Source organism: Sapajus apella, unplaced genomic scaffold, assembly GCF_009761245.1.
Source record: "Sapajus apella isolate SASKATOON/1434 unplaced genomic scaffold, GSC_monkey_1.0 scaffold2, whole genome shotgun sequence".
Lineage (NCBI taxonomy): Eukaryota > Metazoa > Chordata > Mammalia > Primates > Cebidae > Sapajus > Sapajus apella.
In genome coordinates, this window is record NW_022436942.1 from 55,135,182 (window position 1) to 55,155,567 (window position 20,386).

The 20,386-nt window shown below is 36.3% G+C and overlaps 1 protein-coding gene across 3 annotated transcripts in view; it reads left to right on the forward strand.

Annotated features, from left to right (window-relative positions):
- Nucleotides 1-20,386, forward strand: part of CFAP54 (cilia and flagella associated protein 54) — a 369,697-nt gene that overhangs the window by 104,441 nt on the left and 244,870 nt on the right. For all 3 annotated transcript variants that reach the window (XM_032298598.1, XM_032298601.1, XM_032298604.1), the window contains 6 exons: nucleotides 8,937-9,068; nucleotides 11,043-11,157; nucleotides 13,079-13,168; nucleotides 14,452-14,578; nucleotides 17,699-17,810; nucleotides 18,171-18,271. In XM_032298598.1, the coding sequence (XP_032154489.1) occupies nucleotides 8,937-9,068; nucleotides 11,043-11,157; nucleotides 13,079-13,168; nucleotides 14,452-14,578; nucleotides 17,699-17,810; nucleotides 18,171-18,271 (677 nt within the window). The remainder of the gene's footprint in view (nucleotides 1-8,936; nucleotides 9,069-11,042; nucleotides 11,158-13,078; nucleotides 13,169-14,451; nucleotides 14,579-17,698; nucleotides 17,811-18,170; nucleotides 18,272-20,386) is intronic.

A 20,386-nucleotide genomic window follows, 5' to 3' on the forward strand; every position in this document is an offset into this window, starting at 1 on the left:
GACTTGGTTAAAAAAAGGCAGAGAAAACTTTGAAGGAGATACAATCATGTGATCTAGAAGAAAAGAAACAAAATAACCCTTCTGTAACTGAACAAACAAATTTGATATTTGATTGAAAAAAATCAAATAGATGAAGAGTATAATTAAAGTATTTCTGGAGTCAATTCTGAAAGCTCATGAAATACCCCCTCCAACATAGTGCAGAATTACCTAGAGGTGGTAAATAAATTCAGAAGGCAGATCCAGAAGTCGTAACATGAAAACAAAAGAAGCCTGGAGGTAGAAGAGCAAAAAAAATGGAGAAGGAATAGGCCTCCTGAGTTCCAGGCAGGATTAATGTAAGAATACAAATGGAAATACAGGTTGGTGAAATCCCTGAAGTCAAAGGATAAGGACGAATCTTAAAGTTTTGAGACCCAGAGAACATTTATTTGCAATGGAAAAAGAATCAATTAGCTTCAGACTTTTTTTTTTTTTTTTTTTTTTTTAATCAGCAATGCTAGAAGTTAAAACACTAGAACAACATTTGTAGAATCCTGAGGGGAAAAGACCGATGTCCAAAAATTAATAACCAGGAAAGATACATTCATTTGTCAGGGCAAAATAAACATTTTCAGAAGTGCGGGCATTTAAAAGGTATTCTGCCCATGTATTTATCTGAGGAAAACACTTGAGGAAATACTCTATCAAATGACAATTGATTCAGAACAGAAATCCCAAGACAGGGAAAGACAAAAAGAAGAAGAATAATGGGAGCAATGAATCTTGCAATATATGTATTATTAAAATTAAATAGATAATAATGGCGAGACTAGGACTTTGTAATATAAATGCTAAGTAGGGATTCTTTAGAGAAGAGTCATCCTTGAAAGAAAAATTTATTAATAACCTAGAACTAAAACTTCTATCCTGCTTAACGTCAGGGGAGGTATGAGCAGGTAAAGATCTTTGGTGCATGGTTGCACGTTTTATGTATGCATACACACACACACACACACACACAGGCACACATATACATATAAAAATACACATATTATAAAATTATTTTTGATAGTGTATATATGTATTGTATATGTATATATTTAAAGATGACTCAGAGAAATCGTAACCATGAGCAGAACTTTACAGCATAGTAGAATTTCCTTTTTTTTTGAGACAGAGGCTCACTCTGTTGCCCAGGCTGGAGTTCAGTGGTTTGATCTCGGCTCACTGCAACCTCTGCCTCTCCAGTTCAAGCAATTCTCATGTCTCAGCCTCCTGAGTAGCTGGGATTACAGGCATGCATCACTACGTCTGGCAAATTTTTGTATTTTTAGTAGAGATGGGGTTTCACCATGTTGCCCAGGCTGATCTCGAACTTCTGACCTCAGGTGATCCACGTGCCACAGCCTCCCAAAGTGCTGGGATTACAGGTGTGAGCCACCATGCCCAGCTGCATAGTAGGACTTCTAAATTGACAGGGAGAAAAAATGAACAGGGAGGAATGAGAAAGAAGAAACAGGGACAGGAAAAACTGACAGGGAGGAAAAATGGTGAATTTCAGCAAAAGTAAGAAGGAAAAAGAGAAAGTATATAAGACAGAAGGCATATAATTAAGTATATCGATCACTTCACTGAATGTGAATGAATTCAGAAGACAGAAATTACCAGATGGGGTAAAAAGTCAGGCTCAAATGTATTCTATTTCAAGAAACTCTTCTAAAACATGGTGACAAACAATGTTTGAATAAATAAATGGATAGACAATGGTACTGGGAAAATGCAAAGAAATTAAAGGTGAAGTGGCAATTTTCATATCAGAAAAAGCAAAGTTCATAGCCCAAAATATTAATCAGAACTAAGAGAGTAATTATGTAGTATCCTTCAGATCTGTTCTGTCTGATCACCCTTCTCTGTTCCTGAATGGCATTTGGTCACTTTCTGGTCCTAGGACAGTCTCATTGTCAAGTATTAAAAATTAAGTCTGAATTAGAACAAAACATTAATTTTTTGCAATGCAAGTTAAAGAAGAAAAGTAAGATTATAAGAAAAATGCCACAAAGACATTTGATAACACTTAGTGGCCTTTCCTAATAAAATTTCTAATAAATTAGGAAAGGAAAGAAGCTATTGAATGACAAAGACGTTTACCAACATTTTACAGCAAATATACTGAATGGCAAATTTCTGGAGCCATTTCTTTAAAAATCAGCCACAGGAAATAGATGCTGACTCCTAACAGTGAGATTCGGTATTTTTTGATGTTCTTTCTCATGTAATAGATAAGGATAGAAAATAATTTTATAATATTAGAAAAGTATAATTTATCTATAATTATACTGGTCTCACAACCCCATGAAATGCTGGTAAAAAATTACTAGGATTATAAAGAGAATATATAAAGTAATCATATGTAATACACTTACAAACTGATAGGTTTTTAAAAATACTAGCAATAGGTTAGAAATGGAGAGGGTAAGATATACCACTTGCCATGCACAAAATTTAAAACTTAACAGAATGTTGAAGAATCTAGATAAAAGAACGTTGGGATCTTACTGAGGGACACAAAATAAGATCTGAGCATAGGACAGGCCACACCAAGTTCTTGCACAGGTAGACTTACTGTCACAGAAGTGCAAATCCTTCCTAAAATAATATTTAAATTGAATACAGTTCTAATTAGAATTCTAATTGGGTTTCTCTGAAGCTGATTAATTTAAAAGTCCTCAATAGATATTAAAGTTTGCCATAAGGCCACTTTAATAATAAATGGTGTCACAAAGTAATGGGCAAACAGTTCAGTGCAATAGAATAGAGAGTCCAGGAATGGCCCCCAAGTCTACAGAAGAAATGAATATATGACAAAGGTACCAATCTGATTCATTGAGAAAATGATAGAGTATTATAATAGTTTATTTAATGAAAGGTGCTAGTATAACTTGACTGTTCATCTGAAAGTAAACAAAGCTAGAACCTTGTATCATGCCATAAACAAAATAAAGTCTAGATAGACTTAAGGATATTTATATGGCCTTGGAGTCAGGGGACACTTTCCTTGATAAACCACAAAATTCAAAAGATAAACAGAATAAAATAGATATTAGATTACATGATTATTAAAACATTTTTATGGCAAGACACTATCAGCAAAGCTGAAAGGTAAAGATTAGGTTGGGAAAATACATGAAGGCATAGGATTATTAATGTTGATCACTCCAGGGAGTAATCTTTAGAAAATGTGAAATAATTTTAGAGTTTGGGAAAATAATCAAATTTATCTTTTATTATGGAGGATATAATGCAATATTTCAGTTGACTTAAAAAGTTGAGCAACAGACAGGTCCAGGTGATAAATGGCCATCTTGCGAGGTCAGGGAGGCGCCATTGAAGGCTTTCACACCCAGGAATGACATAAGCAGATTTGTATTTTAGAAAAAAGAAATTGTTCTTGTTGTACACAGCTAATAATTAGAGGAAATAGGACCTGAGGCAGAGATGAGTTAGAAGGTGAGAGAAGGTAAACTAAACCGATATGGAGAAAATGGAGGTAGAATGGAAAGGATTCAAATTATTTATGAGATAGAATTGATAGAATTGAGAATCTGAAACTCTGATAGATACAGAGAATAAAGGAGGGAGAGGGAAGAGGCAGTGGTAATATTCAGCTACCTGGCCTGGGCAGTTGGGTGAATATAACACTACTCATTGAACCCTGCATGAGGAGTAATTTTGGGTGGTGAAGGGGGAGCAGGTAATGAGTTTTGAACAGATTGAATTTTGAAGTTGATAGGATATCCAAAGAAGTGGCCATTATACAAGAGGAACTATCAGTCTGGAGCTCGGGGGATTTGAAATGTGTGTTAAGACAAAGAAGTCTTTAGTATCTGGACTGCAATTAAAGCAATAGAAATAGAAGCCATCACCGGGGGACGGTGCATAGAGTGAGAAGGGAAAATAATTATCTAACAATTTCAAGGGTGCACTTAGTCCAAGAGGCCAATCTTTCTTCTAAATACTAGGCAAGAGGAAGAACTGAAGAGTTTGATTAGTCTAAAGCTTTTCTGTCATTCCTAACCCTTCCCAACCTTAAGAACATTCCTGCTGCTGTTCTGTCATTGTCACATGGTGATACCATTGAAAGTGGGGGTTCTATGCAATCCAAAGCACCCTTTTCTTTTTCCAGTGCTACAGTAACACACATTAATTTATGTTTTGCTGGGCCCAAAGTCTATCTTCCAAGGTTACTTTTCTTTAGGATATATTTATCTGCTTGATCTACCCTGACCCCAAAAAGCTCTTCCATCAATGAGTATTTCCAGTGGAGGAGTATCTTTTGCAAATAAAGGACGGCCAGATTGCCCTCTCTTACCAGGGCGCTGAACGCAACTATGTTCGTTTAAGTAACTAACAGGGGCTACTGCAGTGTTTCTTCCAGAAGAAAGAAACTCTGTTTCAAGGCAGCTTGTTGCTTGCATCATGTCAATAGCAACTTCTGCTAAAACAAAAAACAAAAAACAAAAAAACCAATTCTGCTTATCCAGGTACTCCAAAACATTGTAATATTGATGAGGAGGGACCAGGAAAAGGAAAGGATGAAGACTTAAGAGAGGAAGGGTGAGGACTAGAGCAGGATCCCTGAAGGCATGAGGCAGTGGGATCCCAGCACATGTGGGAGGGGTTAGTCTTGACAAGAGATTTGCCTCTCCCCTCTCAGGAGGGAAGGGTGGTTGTAGTTACAGATGTGTAATGATGGTTTGTGGATAAGAGATAAGCTCCATTTCCCTTATTTTTGTCTGTGGACAGGAAGCAAGGTCATTTGCTGACAGTAAGGAGGTAATGGGTAAGGGTGGGTTTCAAAGATTTTTGAGAATGGGTCGGTTTGCGTGAGCCACTGAAGAAGATGGGAGAGAATGCTGACCTAGAATAAATTGGGCTTAGAACCAGCATTTGGGGCCCAGTGGAGGCTGACATCCTTGAATTCACATGCTGCTGTCTCGGCTTTGGATGAATTTTCTCTCAGTATACACCAGCTTCTAGCTGGCTCTGTGCATTTCCTGACTTGCTAGCCAGGACCCCCACCCCTTCTTCTCCCACTTGGGGAATCATTGAAATCCAAGTGATGTTACTATAGAAATGACCCTAAATATGTGTTTTTTGTTTGTTTCTGAGACAGAGATCAGCATGATCTCAGCTCACTGGAACCTCCACTTCTCTGGCTCAAACAGTCCTCGCATATCAGCCTCCTGAGTAGCTGGGACTACAGCCACATGCCATCACACCTAGCTAAGTTTTGTATTTTTTGTAGAGATGGGGTTTTTCCATGTTGCTCAGGTTGGTCTTGAACTCCTGAGCTCATGTGATCTGCCTGCATCTGCCTCTCAAAGTGCTGGGATTACAGGCGTGAGCCACTGTGCCCAGCCTGAATGTGTTCTGAACATTCAAAAACAAATAATATATTAATGTCAGAATGTTGATATTTGACTTGATTTTGTCCCTAATATGTTGAGAATTGCCATTCTAGAAGCTTCCTCCAGTCTGGCCTGCAGTGCCAGAATCCTGGACTAACCCTGAATCCCACATTTCAGGTGTTCATTTGATATAAACAATGTTGGATTTTCTCTTAGGACATGTAAAACCTGATTAGTCAAATGGCTCTGTTTCTTTTCTCTGTTCTGTTTTTAAAATCGGTAATCTTTTCAGATGGTTGAGTCTTTCTTTTTTAGGCAGCAATTTTTTTTCTAACATGCCACTTGTGAGATTCGTCATTTTCAATGTGTCATTTAAAAATTGTTATACTAAACATCTGACATACTCTTTTTGTTTCATCTCTTGGTATGTTAAATAGAATTGGTCCTGTTTTTCCTTTGGTTGGAAAAATTCTTTATCATTTATTATTTTCTATGAGCATATTAAAACAAGGGGAAAAGATTGCTCAGTTATCTATAAACTTAGTACTTAAATATGTCAGAAAGCAAAATTAAGTAGAGTGGAGAGGAGACTCATTTCTATTTTCTTATAGCAAAACTTAGCTCAATTCTGTTTCCTTATAGTAAAACCTTCTCCCTCTCATATACATTTAATAATGAGATTTGACTGTTTTGCTGGGCATTCAAGGCCTTGCATGATCTAACCCTACCTACCGATTTAAAATTTATTTTGGCCAAACATGGTGACTTATGCCTATAATCCCAGCACTTTGAGAGACCCTGCCTCTACAAAATATAAAATAAGTAAATCAATAAAAAAATTTTAAAACACTCACAGAATTTATTTTGGCACTTTCTTATTTATTTATTTATTTATTTTGAGACAGAGTTTCACTCATGTTACCCAGGCTGGAGTGCAATGGCGCGATCTCGGCTCACCGCAACCTCCGCCTCCTGGGTTCAGGCAACTCTCCTGCCTCAGCCTCCTGAGTAGCTGGGATTACAGGCACGCACCACCATGCCCAGCTAATTTTTTGTATTTTTAGTAGAGACGGGGTTTCACCATGTTGACCAGGATGGTCTCGATCTCTTGACCTCGTGATCCACCCGCCTCGGCCTCCCAAAGTGCTGAGATTACAGGCTTGAGCCACCGCACCCGGCCTGTCACTTTCTTTTTTAAAAAAATTTAGTTTATTTACGTTCTGGGGTACATGTGCAAAATGTGCAGGTTTGTTACACAGGTATACATGTGCCATGGTGGTTTACTACACCCATCAACCCATCAACCCATCATCTACATTTTGTATTTCTCCTAATGCTATCCCTCCCCAATGCCTCCACCCTCTGCTATCCCTTCCCTAGACCCCCACCCCCTGACGGGCCCTGGTGTGTGATGTTCCCCTCCCTGTGTCTATGTGTTCTCATTATTCAATATCCACTTATGAGTGAGAACATGTGGTGTTTGATTTTCTGTCCTTGTGTCAGTTTGCTGAGAATGATAGTTTCCGGTTTCATTCATGTCCCTGCAAAGGACATGACCTCATCCTTTTTTATGGCCACATAGTATTCCATGATGTATATGTGCCACATTTTCTTTATCCAGTCCATCATTGATGGGCATTTCGGTTAGTTCCAAGTCTTTGCTGTTGTGAACAGTGTATTTTGGCACTTTCTTTTCTGCACTCTGTTCCACAGTCACTATTAGTTTAGTGCCTTTGCCCTGGTCCCATAGAAACATGTTCCAGTTCTTAGCATTAGGTAGGGTTTCTCAGGTCTAAGCAGCCACTCATTATTTTTCAGCCACTTTATATATCCCTTTCCTGCATGAGAAGTAAAAGTTGTTATTTATCGATATGCTTTGGCTATCTCCCCACCCAAATCTCATCTTGAATTGTAGCTCCCATAATTCCCACATGTCATGGGAGGGACTGGTGGGAGGTAATTGAATCATGGGGGCAGGCCTTTCCTATGCTGTTCTCTTGATAGTGAATAAGTCTCACAAGATTCGATGGTTTTATAAAAGGGAGTTCCCCTAAACAAGCTCTCTCTTGCCTGCCACCATGTAAGACTTGACTTTGCTCCTCATTCACCTTCAGCCATGATTTTTAGGCCTCCTGAGCCATGTGAAATTGTGAATTAATTAAACCTCTTTCCTTTATAAATTACCCAGTCTTGGGTATGTCTTTATTATAAGTGTAAGAACAAACTAATACACTTGTCTTAAATACTAACGTACTCAACAGAATATATCTACATATAACAAATTCACACAAACTTATTTATACTCCTAGTTGCCATGAGGGGTTCACAATGAATGTGTCCCCATCCTTTGACCTGCCCTGGCCAGCAATCTGATTTGCAGAATCTATGGAAATCAGATTGCTGGCCAGGGCAGCTTTCCTGAAGTTGATGCTAGAGCCCAGGTTTTAATGGCAAGGTGAAGCTGTATAAACAAGGTACAGAAGGCTGTTCTGGGGAATGGATCAGCTGTGGAAGACATGAAGTCCTGTAACACAATGGTGACCATCAGATTTTATAATCGGCTCAATATTTTGTAAGATTAAAGTACAAGGAGATGATTAGTGGAAGATTACTCTAGAATGGTAGGTAAGGGCCAGAATAGTGAAGGCCACAGAACTGGTAATAGGGGATGTGAGAGAGGCTAAATAGGCCCCTTCCCCTTATGCCTACAATGCACACTTCCCCTAGGGTTGATGGGGAATCTGCCAAAAACAGCTTCTATCTAGCTCAGTCTTCTAGCAGAACGTCTGGTAAATCACTTATGATAGCTGGGTGTGGTGGCTCACGCCTGTAATCCCAGCACTTTGGGAGGCCGAGGGGGGTGGATCACAAAGTCAGGAGATCAAGACCATCCTGGCCAACATGGTGAAACCCCGTCTCTACTAAAAATACAAATTAGCTGGGCGTTGTGGCGCCTGCCTATAATCCCAGCTACTCAGGAGGCTGAGTCAGAAGAATTATTTGAACCTAGGAGGCAGAGGTTGCAGTGAGCTGAGATCTGTGACACTACAAGCCAGCCTGGTGACAGAGCAAGACTCTGTCTCAAAAAAAAAAAATCACTTAGTGATATAAATACTCTTTAAGACACCATGAGGTCAGTAATTGTGTTATTTCCCAAAGAAAGCAACTCAAGAGGGTGGTGGTGATGTGGCCTTTACAAATGACTTTTTAGATAATGGACTTTTTTTTTGAAAAGAATTGTTTTCTTAATGGTTAACTCACTGTATCAGAAGGTATATGGCTATATGGCCCAGAGATATGGGAAGTTTATTACTGATGAGATCCTGTTATTAGTCCTTTACTTAAAATAGTTGAATTATGCATCTTTAATTGCACTAAATGTATTAATATGATCTGGAGGTAAATTTACAGTTTTCTTAACAATAAAATGGGGATTCTTAGACTGAAAACTCTATGGGGCTTTTGAATTTATGAAAAAATGATGCATTACACTTGAAAATAGACAAGAATGCCCAACATAGATAATTAACAAATATTTTAAATTAGATTCTGCGTTCATGGAGGGAATATGACCTGGCAGTAATGATTATAAATTACGGGAAAAAAATGTTGGACATCACACCAGAAAGCAAGTCTCTGTTGGATGGTAGTAATGAACAAGAAGAAATGCCAGAGGAGGTAATTGTGTTTGTTTCTCGTTTTTAAACCTATGTTTAGTTTGTGTCTTTAGGGGTAATATAGTATTATGAAACATATTAGAAAACTGATAAGTTTTACTCTTGTTATGTTTACATATAAGTAAAGTAATCTATTAAAGAGCTTTTGGGTTTTGTCTTGTTTTTTTGAGTTATAGTGAAGAAAATTAAGAAGGAATCTCTGCTAGTATACTGAATAGTCCCCATCACCACTCCCAACCATCAGTTAGGCGATCATAGAGAGCTTCCTACACCCAGTTGGACATGGGACTTAAAAGCTCTCTAAAGTCTCTTCTAGATCTAAGATTTTACTGTTCTGGGTGGGTCATTGAATACAGCAAATACATGTCAGAATTTTTTTTACTTTGTGTTCAAAGTCGATTTCTGAAACTCACTGTGACACCTACATTCTCTTATGAGACTGCTAATTTTTGAGATGAACTTTTAATATCTGCCTTCCTTTATGCTTATTGCCTTTCCTTGAAACTATGTAGTTACATATTTTTATAGATCAAGTTTTGAAATGTTACTTAGTTCATTTGGTTTCTTTCTTTTTTTTTTTTTTTTTTCTTTGTGAGACAGAGTCTCACTCTGTTGTCCAGGCCAGAGTACAGTGGTGTGATCTTGGCTTACCGCAGCCTCTGCCTTCTGGGTTCAAGTGATTCTTCTACCTCAGCCTCCTAAATAGCTGAGATTATAGGCATGTGCCACAACACTTGGCTAATTTTTGTATTTTTAGTAGAGATGGGGTTTCACCATGATGGCTAGGCTGGTCTTGAACTCCTGACCTTAGATAATCTTCCTGCCATGGCCTCCCAAAGTGCTGGGATTACAGGCGTGAGCCACCGCCTAGGAATTACTTGAAGTAGCAAACTAGGAATTACTTGAAGTCCCTTTCATGGCTTGGATGGGGGTAGAGACTCTCATCCTTGACTCTGTTTCAGTTAGAGTAGCTCCATTTTTATCTGTGATATGTTGAATTTCCAAGTAAGCATTTGTTTGCCAAAAATATCTTTAAAATCACCACTGTTTTACTGGATGATTTTTTAAGCCATAATACCTTTTTTTTTTTAGTTGGGAGGGTGTTTTGTCTAGAGGGAATTTTGATTAAGCTGAAAGCAATTTGAAGGTTTTTTTTTTTTTTTTGGTACCATGCAGTATCTACTCTCTGAGTCCATCAGCCCCTTTATGTCACCCAGGCCTTGACTTAGGGCCTTTCACGTCATGGTAGGACAGGCCTCATACCTCTCTCCTTGAAGCTTATAGTTCAGTGGAAGGTTGTGATTTTTCCATCTAAGATTGTAGAGATAGTTAGTTTACAGTAGTCAGAAATTACTAGAGCTACTCAAGGTTCCTTTAAGCCTAAAGGGGCTTGGAAAGTTTTTTGGAGAACAAGAGACATTAACAGGTCGTTCTCAGGCTCAGACAGAGAAAACATGGTCTTGAGCCTGAGTGCAGACAGGCGGATTCTTAATCCACTAATTACTGACTCCCTTACGTTTCAATGAAAGGCAAAGTGGCAAAGGTAATTAGCTTAGCTGTAAAGAAGCTCCTTCTGGGAAAAGGAAAGGAAAAAAAGGAATAAAGGGCTACATTTCTGAGGTTACATTTCCTCTTTGAATTGTCTTTTCGAGATTTTTAGAGGCATAGTCTCAGCTGCTTTGAGAATGCAGGTTTTGGAGGGCGCTGTCTCGGTGGGTGGAAATTACTGGGAGAAAGGGAGAGGGAAACGAAGGAGCGTTTTGGTCAATCTCCATGAAACACAGTACTATGTCTGCATTTAATTAGAACACAATGACTGTGATTATTCATTGTTACTAATTAATATTATTATGTAGATCATAGTTTTTATCTACCAAATATGAAAGTATGAAAACATAATTTAAAGGATGTTGTTTGAAAATGACAGTTGTTCCAACACGTTAAAGTACATTTTGACATTTACCGATGTTTCTAGGATTCTTCTAAGAAGTCTTTAAAGACTAAGAAGCCACAGCAGATACTGTTGCCTGAAAAGATAAATGAACAGCTGGCTTTGTTGGAGACACACCTACTCAAACTGACAAAGCAATGTAATCATTTTTTTTTTCTGTATACTTCCGTTTAGCATTAAGTTTTTTAAAACAAGAAAATATTTTGTTCAAAGGATTACAATGAGATTAGCATTTGGTAAACCCTTTAAGATTTACACAGTGCTTTTACATTATATCATTAATCCTAACAATACCCTGTTAAGGGATTGTTAGCCACTTTTTACAGATGTGGCTCATAGAGATTAAGCGATTTACTTAGGATTACGTAGCTGGCTTGGACTTGAGCCTGCACCTTCTGATTCTAAAGCAAGTTTTCTCAACCTCGACACTGTTAGCATTTTGGGCCAGGTAGTTCTTTGTTGTGGGGGACTGTGCTTGGCACTGTATGATTTTTAGTAGCATCCCTGGTCTCTACTCACAGAAGCACAGCACACCATCCACCTAGTTGTGACAACCATCTGGGTACCCTTGAAGGGAGAGTGGGAGGGGGTTATGGGAGGCGCAGAATTGAGAATCACTGCTTTAAAGGCAAAAATGCAACTGGGAAATAAAGGGATAGTGTGAAGGTTGTTAATGTGTAAACGGTTTGAACCAACACCTTCCAGAGTAGAAAGCAGAGTGAAAGATGAGTTTAATTTTAGGTCGTTGTACTATAGTAATTTCATAATGAACCAATGTGTTAATGCAATGATTGGTGTTTTGGAGTTTGCAGACTGGAAAGCTACTTGGGAAATTGAGTTAGTTTCTGGTGATGATTAGTATTGTCACATTTTTAAAAAGCAGGTACTTTAAATCTTCTAGAACAAGAGAGTACTCAAAATTGAGCCTTAAACCAAGTATGATAGTTGTTGCAACATGTTAAAGTACATTTTGACATTAACCGATGTTTCCAGGGTTCTTCTAAGAAGTCTTTAAAGACTTTTGCTCCATGGCCTTTGGGGATCTGGCTGTGCTTGTAGAATTCCATGTCCCTACTTTACCTTTCCTACTGTGTGCCTCAGTTCTGTCTTGTGGGCTTCACTGACTTGGATCTCTCTCTCTTTTAATATGTTCCACGCCTGTTTCAAGCATGGATTTATGACTTGAACTAAGTGTTTGATTATTCCTATAACTAGTTAACCTAGCTTTGGGAAAGCTGTAATCATCTTATTGTATATAGAAAGTATAATTCCTTAAAATATACAGTGTTCTGGAAGTCTGAATTATTTATTTTCATAATATTGGTAAAAATATTTTACCAAGAAGCGCAATGGGCTATAAGTAGCTAAATGGCAAATTCTCCCTGGTGGTCTAATGGTTAGAAAAAGAATAGTAAATTCAAAAACAACAATAATAAAATGATAGTTTTGTACATCGTTTTCTGTGTGCCAGTCACTATTTTACAAAAAATATTATTTTTATAAAACATACACATTAAAACTTATGCAACCTGTATGTAAGAACCATATGAGAAAGGAACTATTATTATCTCCATTTTAAAGATGAATAAACTGAGACACAGAGAAACTAAATAACTTTCCAAGGTTTCGTAACTAAAAAATGTCATGATTAGAATTTGAACCCAGCCAGTCTGGCTCCAGTGGCTGTGTTATACTTTACTAGCTTTTAAAGATAATTTTACTAAAATGGAGTTAATATAATTGGTAGATTCCTGAGTATTGGGTTTGCTGATATAGGACAGCTGTTGAATAAGAGAGAATAATGCCTTAGAAACTTTTTACCTATTTGGTGGTGGACCCCTTAGCTTTTAGGGGGAAAAGTGAAGCAAATAATTTAATTAGATTATTTTTGTTTCCAAAATGTAATGCTATAATTGACATTGTAAGGCACATAATTTAGAATATTTTAGTATTTTCCTGTTTTTCATCTCTTTTAAATAATTTTTATATTGAATTACTCAAAAAATTTTTATTTTGGGTTATTAAACAGAACATACAATTTTTGAATTTTTTAACTTTAGATGTTACATCTGAACTCTCAGGAGGAGAAGACCCTATATTTCTTTATCCTGTAGTTGTGAATTGGTCAATCAAAGGTGCCGTGAAAGAAGGTAGGTGAACTGGATGTGTATGTGCTGTTCACTCAATTTATTACTGAAGATATTAATTCTGTGGATTTTGTTTCTGTTGTCTACTTGAAGATTTCACCTGTTTTAGACAGGTTATTTTGAATTCTTATCCATTCAGAGTAATTTGGAATCCTGATTGCCAAGTAATGAAAGAGACCTAAATAGGTACATGATTTAAAGTCTGGAAAGACAGAACCTTGATGATGGCTTATTACTATAAAGCTTACAAAAACTAGGGCATTGAAAAATCTATTGGTGGCCGGGCACAGTAGCTCACCCCTGTAGTCTCAGCACTTTGGGAGGCCGAGATAGGTGGATCACCTGAGGTCAGGAGTTTGAGACCAGCCTGGGCAACATGTGAAACCCCATCTCTACTAAAAATACAAAAATTAGCTGGGCATGGTGGTGGGCACCCATAATCCCAGCTACTTAGGAGGCTGAGGCAGTAGAATCACTTGAACTTGGGAGACAGAGGTTGCAGTGAGCTGAGATCGTGCCACTGCACTCCAGCCTGGGTGACAGAGTGAGACTGTCTCAAAAAAAGAAAAAATGAGCCAGGTGCAGTGGCATACACCCGTAATCCCAGCACTTTGGGAAGCCGAGGCAGGAGAATCACAACGTCAGGAGATCAAGACCATCCTGGCTGATATGGTGAAACCCTGTCTCTACTAAAAGTACAAAAAATTAGCTGGGCGTGGTGGTGGGTGCCTGTAGTCCCAGCTACTTGGAAGGCTGAGGCAGGAGAATTGCTTGAACCAGGGAAACATAGGTTGCAGTGAGCTGAAAGTGGGGCAATGGAACTCAAGCGGGGGAAAAAAGTGAGACTCCCATCTAAAAAAAAAAAAAGAAAATAAAAAATAAAAATAATATATATATAAAAGTGAATTTCAAGTTTAGCTAATTAGAAATGGCAACATAATTGATTAATTCAGAGTCAAATATAAAACTTAGCATTCCTAGTTATGATAATTATCAACAATTTTTTTCCCTGGTCAGTCATGTGTTGAAAGTGACCTTAATGAAATCTTTCTCAATACTGAGATATTTAGAAAATAAATTTAATGTAATTTGTAAAGGATTCATTGATATTAGAAAAACAATAGTTCACACCACATTTATTCCTATATATTTTTTAAAATGGAAAATCTAAAAAGCAAATTAATAAACTTGCCTGTTTGAACAAAATGACTGTTAGCACTGGCCACCCTTCAGTACTAATAATTGAGTATATTGGTAACTATATGTGAACTTCCTTGTTTTTACAGTTATGAAATTTAAGCAAAAACCAAGATTTCTGGAATTCTTTACACAAGTTATGCTAAAATGCATGAATGAGGAAAAATTTCATCTTGTGGTAGAGATAACAATTCCTGTCCATGACTTCTTGAAAAGGTACTTGCAATGATCAGTTTTATACATGTTAACAACTTTAAAAAATGAGTAACATTGTCAGTTTTAAGAAATATAAGGTAGATGAAGAAGAGAGTGGAGTACATACAGTTCAAACTACCACCTAAGAGATAGTGAAAAATCCTATCTGTGTAAATAAATAAAAGTAAAAAACATATATACAATGAACTCACAAATGAGAATAGAGTATGTTCAGATCTCTAGCTGGAGATAGATTAAATCTTTTGCTATTGAGTCAGGGTGGATAATAGTATCTCTAGGTCATCAGTTCTTTCTCACACAGTTCTTTTTGGGTCCAGTTTTGGTCATTTATCATGTTTCTAATTCTTTTGTGGTAACAAATAGAGCCATTTGTTGGGGTTTCCGTTTGCATATGTGAAGAGGGAGTTCCTCAAACAAAAGCAGTAAACCTTAAAGCTGTCCCTCCTATTCTTTAAGCCTGAATGATTCTCTTTGCTCCCAAAGAAAATGATAGTGCCTCACATCAATTATGAGAGATGCCAAATGAATCCAGCTTTTCTTCTAGCAACTGAGAGTGGGGTGTTCTTCACTGGGCATAGATCTATCCATCCCATTTTAATAAAAGTAAACATCAGTGACATGAAACTTATTTTTGCAATGGCGGCAAAAGAGAAACATTCTCTTAAAAACATACAGAAAGATATTCCTAAAATAGGTACTTCATTTATTAGAACAGAAGCTTAGAGTATATATGTACTTCATATTTTCAAAAAATAAAAGGAAATTGCTTATATTAAATGAAACAGGCCATGATAATAACAGAATTGCTCAGAATGAGAGTTTAAAATTTTTCAAACAGCAGTTAAAGTTAGATGTTTAGGAGGGTTAAATAATGTTCTTGATTCCAAAGAAAAACAGAAGATAACTTTCAGTGTGCAGGCAAATTTGGAGGGCTGGCTGTGGAAGTCTAAACTAAGAATAAGAAATATTCTGAAAGAGGAGTATAAGGTTTAATACTGTATTTATACTGTACTTTTCTCATGTTCGGATATGTTTAGATACATAAATACTGACCATTGTGTTACAACATCGTCTACAGCATTCAGTATAGTAACACACTGTACAGGTTTATAGTCTAGGAGCAATAGGCTGTACTATATGGCCTAGATGTGTAGCAGGTGATACTATCTAGGTTTGCATAAGTACACTCTATGACATTCACACAATGACAGAATTGCCTAAGAAAGTATTTCTTACAACATATCCCTGCTGTTAAGTGACACATGACTGTATAAATAGCTAAAACAATGAAGAAGTCATCAGTAATATTGCTTTGCATAAAAATTTAAAAATACTATTTATCAAAATGGAAAGCCGTCAGTCAGAGCTCCACAGAGCAGTGCACACATCAAGGAGTAGAGGAATTTAATTTATTCAGTGGATGAAGGTTCTGCTGCACAAGAAGGAGAATGCTGAGATGGTGGCAAAGACTATAGTCTAAATGTGACCTCCTCTCCTTCCCATCTGTTTCTGGAAGAACGTAGCAACCACATCAAGCACCCTGGTAGTGAGGGAGAGAAAGAGGAGAGGCTGTAGAGAAGAGACCTAGCTGGTTGGAAATGAAAGGCCGGCCCAGGCTGCAAGTTGTGGAGGATAGATCCCCAAGTCTCTTATGGTCATTGATCAAAGGCTTCTAATTTAGGCAGCAAAACATTTGCCCAAATGAATGTCAACTAACTGGGAAATTCTTAGGATTGCTACAACTGAGCTGGGGCTCTAGACAACCATGGGATTAGGATCATTTTCATCAAAACTGAAGCAAAGGACCCAAGATGGATTTAGGTCAAGTTTCAACCCCTGGAACTAGCTATCCAGACTCACCCCGTCATTTCATTAGCCTTGCATTAATGAGATCCTACATTTTATTCAAGTTTGGGATCCCATTTATCACGTTAAGCAGCTTTGCTTTACCTGGCTAGTACACCGAAGAAATATAAATTCCCAAAAATATAGAAATTTCAGGAAAAATAGGCAAGTATTAACAAAGGGACAGTGTGAGGCTATCATATTGGGAAAAGGTGAACTCAGCTCCTGTTGGTATTCAGAGGGCAGCAGTGGCTGGGAGTTTGCAAAGCATAGAACCAAAGAATTGAAATCTCTTGGAAGCAAGGAAGCTTGTCTAGGGTTACTTTTACAGCATTCTCTGAGCTGTAAGAGAAGTGTCCATGTTACTTTATTTTCAGTCCAGTTCTGTTCCATCTACATCATGCCTTCAACTCCTCTTTTTTTCCACGTTAGAAAACCCTGTAGGAGCTTTTATTATATGATTATGATATATAACATATTCTCTCATATATTATGTAATACATTTTTTTTTTTTTTTTTTTTGAGACGGAGTTTCACTCATGTTACCCAGGCTGGAGTGCAATGGCACGATCTCGGCTCACCGCAACCTCCGCCTCCTGGGTTCAGGCAATTCTCCTGCCTCAGCCTCCTGAGTAGCTGGGATTACAGGCACGCGCCACCATGCCCAGATAATGTTTTGTATTTTTAGTAGAGATGGGGTTTCACCATGTTGACCAGGATGGTCTTGATCTCTTGACCTCGTGATCCACCCGCCTCCGCCTCCCAAAGTGCTGGGATTACAGGCTTGAGCCACCGTGCCCGGCCCTATTATGTAATACATTTTAAAACTTATTCAGTCTCCTATAAATAGACAATTAAATTCTTTCTAATTTTTTATGATTGTAAACAGTGCTGCAAAGGACATTCTTATACATCTGTCCTTATGCATGTGTGAGAGTTTCTGTAAAGATACAGGGCTGTAGTTTCCAAGATGTGAACATTTTAACATTATTAGATACTGCTAAGTTGCTCTTAAACTTTCATCAATGCTGTGAAAAGTTTCTATTATTCAACTCTTCACTGACACTCACATTTTATAATATGATTTACATTTTGCTCTTTTGAGAGAGCAGCTATTTCTTGATGATCAGAGATATCACAGTCTAATTTATGCATAGGATACAAGCAGTTTTGATATTCTTACATAATTTCAATGACAACCTTAAAGACATGTTACTTTGGGGTAGTTTTGTAAATTTTTGCAGGTCTTTTTGACTGACTTTATCTTTTTGTTAGGAGAAATGAGTCTCTACTTGAAATAAAAAAAGTGAAATATAAGGACAGTGCTTTAAATAAAAAAGCAAACAAATCTTTAAAGTTCAAAGCTGCCGTAATGGAAATTGGAAGAGTAAGTTATTTATGAGTTTTAAATTTTAGGTAATGAAATTAAGAGATTCATTTATCTAGAGATGATTGGAGACATTTAAAACTCATTATACTATGAAACAGAAGGATATACCAACAACCATATTTCATAATTACACAATACAACATAATTTTTAGATTGACATAGATAGTTATAATCAGATTTTTTTTTTTTTTTTGTCTACAGGGGTACTTCTGTTACCTTTGATAGTAATTTTAATTGAGGGTCTAAAGAAACTACTTTATTTCAATGTCAGGAGATAAGCATTAGGGTATGAATAAATTATACTACTGTGTTCAAAGTTTAAATTTAACGTGTAACATTTTTATCTCCTCTATTAAGAGTGCAGAAATTCAACAAAGAATAAGAAGTAAAAGAAAGGAAACTCTAAGAGATCTCATTTTAAAACATCCAGCTATTTCTGAAATGATGGCACATGAAAGGTATTAACTAATTAATTCAATAAAAGTTTACTTGAGCATGACTATGTTTTGGGCATTATTTTGGGTACTACGGATACACTGGTAAACCAGATAGGTGAAATCACTGCCTTTAAGGAACCAAATACTGATGAAAGGAGCATAGTAAACACATAAATAAAGAAGACAGTTAAAAATGTTGATAAATGTTATGAAGTAAATGAAATTATTTATAATATAGAGTATTTGGCTCGGCGTGAAGGTGGTGGTGGCAATAGTTTAGGTAGGGTGGTTAGAAGAACAAGTTGATAAATTAATTATCAGTGAACCTAAAGTTCTTGATTATAAAATGTGTTATGGCAAAATGTTTAGTTTCTATTTTTATAAGTACACATTATAAGTATACATATATAAGATTTTTTATTCTTATACATTCGTTATATATCTTACCTTCACTATATGTTTTTCTATACCTGTTTAGTGATTTCGATTTTAATTTGCACCACATAGATACTAATAGAACCAATTCTGCTTTGTTTTTATTTGCATTTGCCTACTATCTCTTTGATTATTCCTTCATTTTCTTTATTTAAATTGCGACATATTTTAGATGGGTATAAAAATAATATAACAACTATGCAATTTAACGTGTAAAACCTTTCAAACACAATTGAAATCCCTGTGTACTGTTACTGGTGTGTATTTCTGTTTTTCTCTATCCTGCAGATAATACTATCCCAAAATTTGGCATTTATCATGCTGATGAGTGACTTTGTATGTCAGCCTCATATGTATATAGCCTCAAATAATGCATGGTATAATTTTTTTTAATTTGCTTTGGAAATTTGCTTTTTTCTCTCAATATTATGTTTGTGATTTTTTTGAATGTTAGTTATACATGTCTAGTTTATTAATTTTACTGCTGAATGGTATTTCATTATATACCAAATATCACATAATAAACAAATTATATAATAATAATATAATGCATTGTATTTATTTTATACATATTTATATATGCATAATACATATACATAATATAATTATAAATAACACAATTTAGCATATACATAACATAATATAAATAATATATATATATTTATTACACATATATATTATACATTTTAATAAAAAATTTTAAGTGACTTATTCAGTCTCCCATAAATAAACATTTAAATTCTTTCTAACTTTTCACTGTTATAAACAATGTCACAGAGGACATTCTTTTATGTATCTCCTCATGCATGTGTGAGTTTCTGTACGGTAAATACACAGGGTTGTGGTTTTCAAGATATGAACATTTTAGCATTACTAACTAGATATTGCTAAGTTACTCTTACATTTTTATCAATGTTGTGAAAAATTTCCATTATTCAACGTCTTCACCAACACTTGATATTATTACCACATTTTTGTGGAACTGTGTGGTGTGAAATTTTATCTCATTGTTGTTTCAGTTTTCATCTCCTTGATTCCTAAGGTTATGCATCTTTTCATATTTTATTAGGGCTGAGAGTTTTTCTAAAAGTTGTTTTAGCTACTCTAGGATCAATACCATTTCATATACATTTTAGAATAAATTTGTCTGTAATATGAATTTTAAAGATCTATTTCTTGTACCATTTCATATACATTTTAGAATAAACTTGTCTATAATATGAATTATAAAAATATATTTATCACTTCCCTCCTAAGTACCATATTTGCTTTGGGATTCAGAATGAAGCCCTTTATCACATTTAGGAAATTGTCTTCCATTTTTTATTTTCTAAGAGTTTTGTTGTAAATTATGTTTAATTTTATTGAATATTTCTTTTTCATTTTTTTTCTTTAATATGATTGTGTGATAAACTACATTATTACATAAATGTTAACCCATGTGTTTTTTGCTGATACCACTTCTGACATAAACCCTGTGCTGTTTTTCAGCACCAACCAATCTTCAGCACCAACCAATCTCCAGCACCAACTGAGCCTCCCCATATGCACTTCATTGAATTTCTCCTTAGGATAACATCTTGTATAACCATAGCACAAAAAGACAATTAGATGCTGATGCTGTCTACCTAGAGTTAGCAGCAGATCCCACAAGTTAAAGGGCTCAGTCCCACAACACTGCCACCACTTCAGAGGCCAGTC